Source organism: Sinocyclocheilus anshuiensis, unplaced genomic scaffold (genome assembly GCF_001515605.1).
Source record: "Sinocyclocheilus anshuiensis isolate Anshui unplaced genomic scaffold, SAMN03320099.WGS_v1.1 C32396898, whole genome shotgun sequence".
Taxonomy (NCBI): domain Eukaryota; kingdom Metazoa; phylum Chordata; class Actinopteri; order Cypriniformes; family Cyprinidae; genus Sinocyclocheilus; species Sinocyclocheilus anshuiensis.
In genome coordinates this window covers 1-939 of record NW_015615883.1, presented here as the reverse complement: position 1 = coordinate 939, position 939 = coordinate 1, and the positions used below count along the sequence as shown (strand labels likewise).

Sequence of the window (939 nt, the reverse complement as noted above, 5' to 3'; positions counted from 1 at the left end):
CGGGTCACCTGGTAGCTGGCGTACACGCGGTCGTTGAAGGCACACATATCCGCGCTCTGGAAGTACAGTCTGGCTCGCATGTTCAGGTTCTTCATGACGTGGAAGGGCAGGTAGGAGACGGCGAACACCGTGAGCACGATGATGACCAGGTATATCGACTTCTTCCTCAGCGGCGCGTTGTCCATGTCGTTGCAGATGAGGGCTTTGACGATGCCGCCGTAGCAGCTGAGGATGATGATGAACGGGATGCAGAAGCCGAACACCGTCATGCACATGCTGTAAATGAAGTATCCAGGCAGCTCGTCTTCGGTCGTGGTGTCGTAGCACGTCGTTAACCCCTTCTTAGGGCCAGTTCGTGAGTAGTAAAGGATGGGAGAGATGCCGACCACGACTATGAACCAAACGAACGCGACGGTGCGAACGGCGTTCTTCTTTTTCAGCCTCCCGAGCGATTTGAGCGGATGCACGACGCCGGAGTATCTGTGCACGCTGATGCACGTGAGGAACAGGATGCTTCCGTAGAGATTCACGTGGAAGATGAACCTCTGCAGTCTGCATAAGACGTCTCCGAAAATCCAGTCTGTTTTGTTGAAGTAGTAGAAGATGAGGAATGGAAGCGAGAGCACGTAACAAAAATCCGCCAGCGCCAGGTTGAACATGTAGACGGAGATGCTGCTCCAGGGCCTCATGTGGCACACGAACATCCATATGGCCAAGCTGTTCCCGATAAAGCCTGCGATGAACACGATGATGTAGACGATGGGGAGATAGTAAAACTGAAAGCCGGTCTTGGTTAACGAGCATCTCACCGTGTGGTTGGAAAACTCGCTCATGTTGTTCATGAGCGACGTCAGGTTACTGAACTCCGCCGTCATGATGTCAACGATCAGCAGGTCTGCGATCTACGAGAAAACGATTAACCTACATTATTAACCCAAA

The 939-nt window shown here is 52.4% G+C and overlaps 1 protein-coding gene across 1 annotated transcript; it reads right to left on the bottom strand.

The window, feature by feature from the left end:
* Positions 1-8: 8 nt before the first annotated feature.
* On the bottom strand, positions 9-904 carry LOC107682604 (P2Y purinoceptor 1-like; the record flags this gene model as incomplete). Its single annotated transcript, XM_016478792.1, has 1 exon — positions 9-904. A coding segment is annotated over exon 1 (867 nt), but the record flags the coding sequence as incomplete, so codon positions are not given.
* Between the last annotated feature and the right edge of the window lie 35 nt (positions 905-939).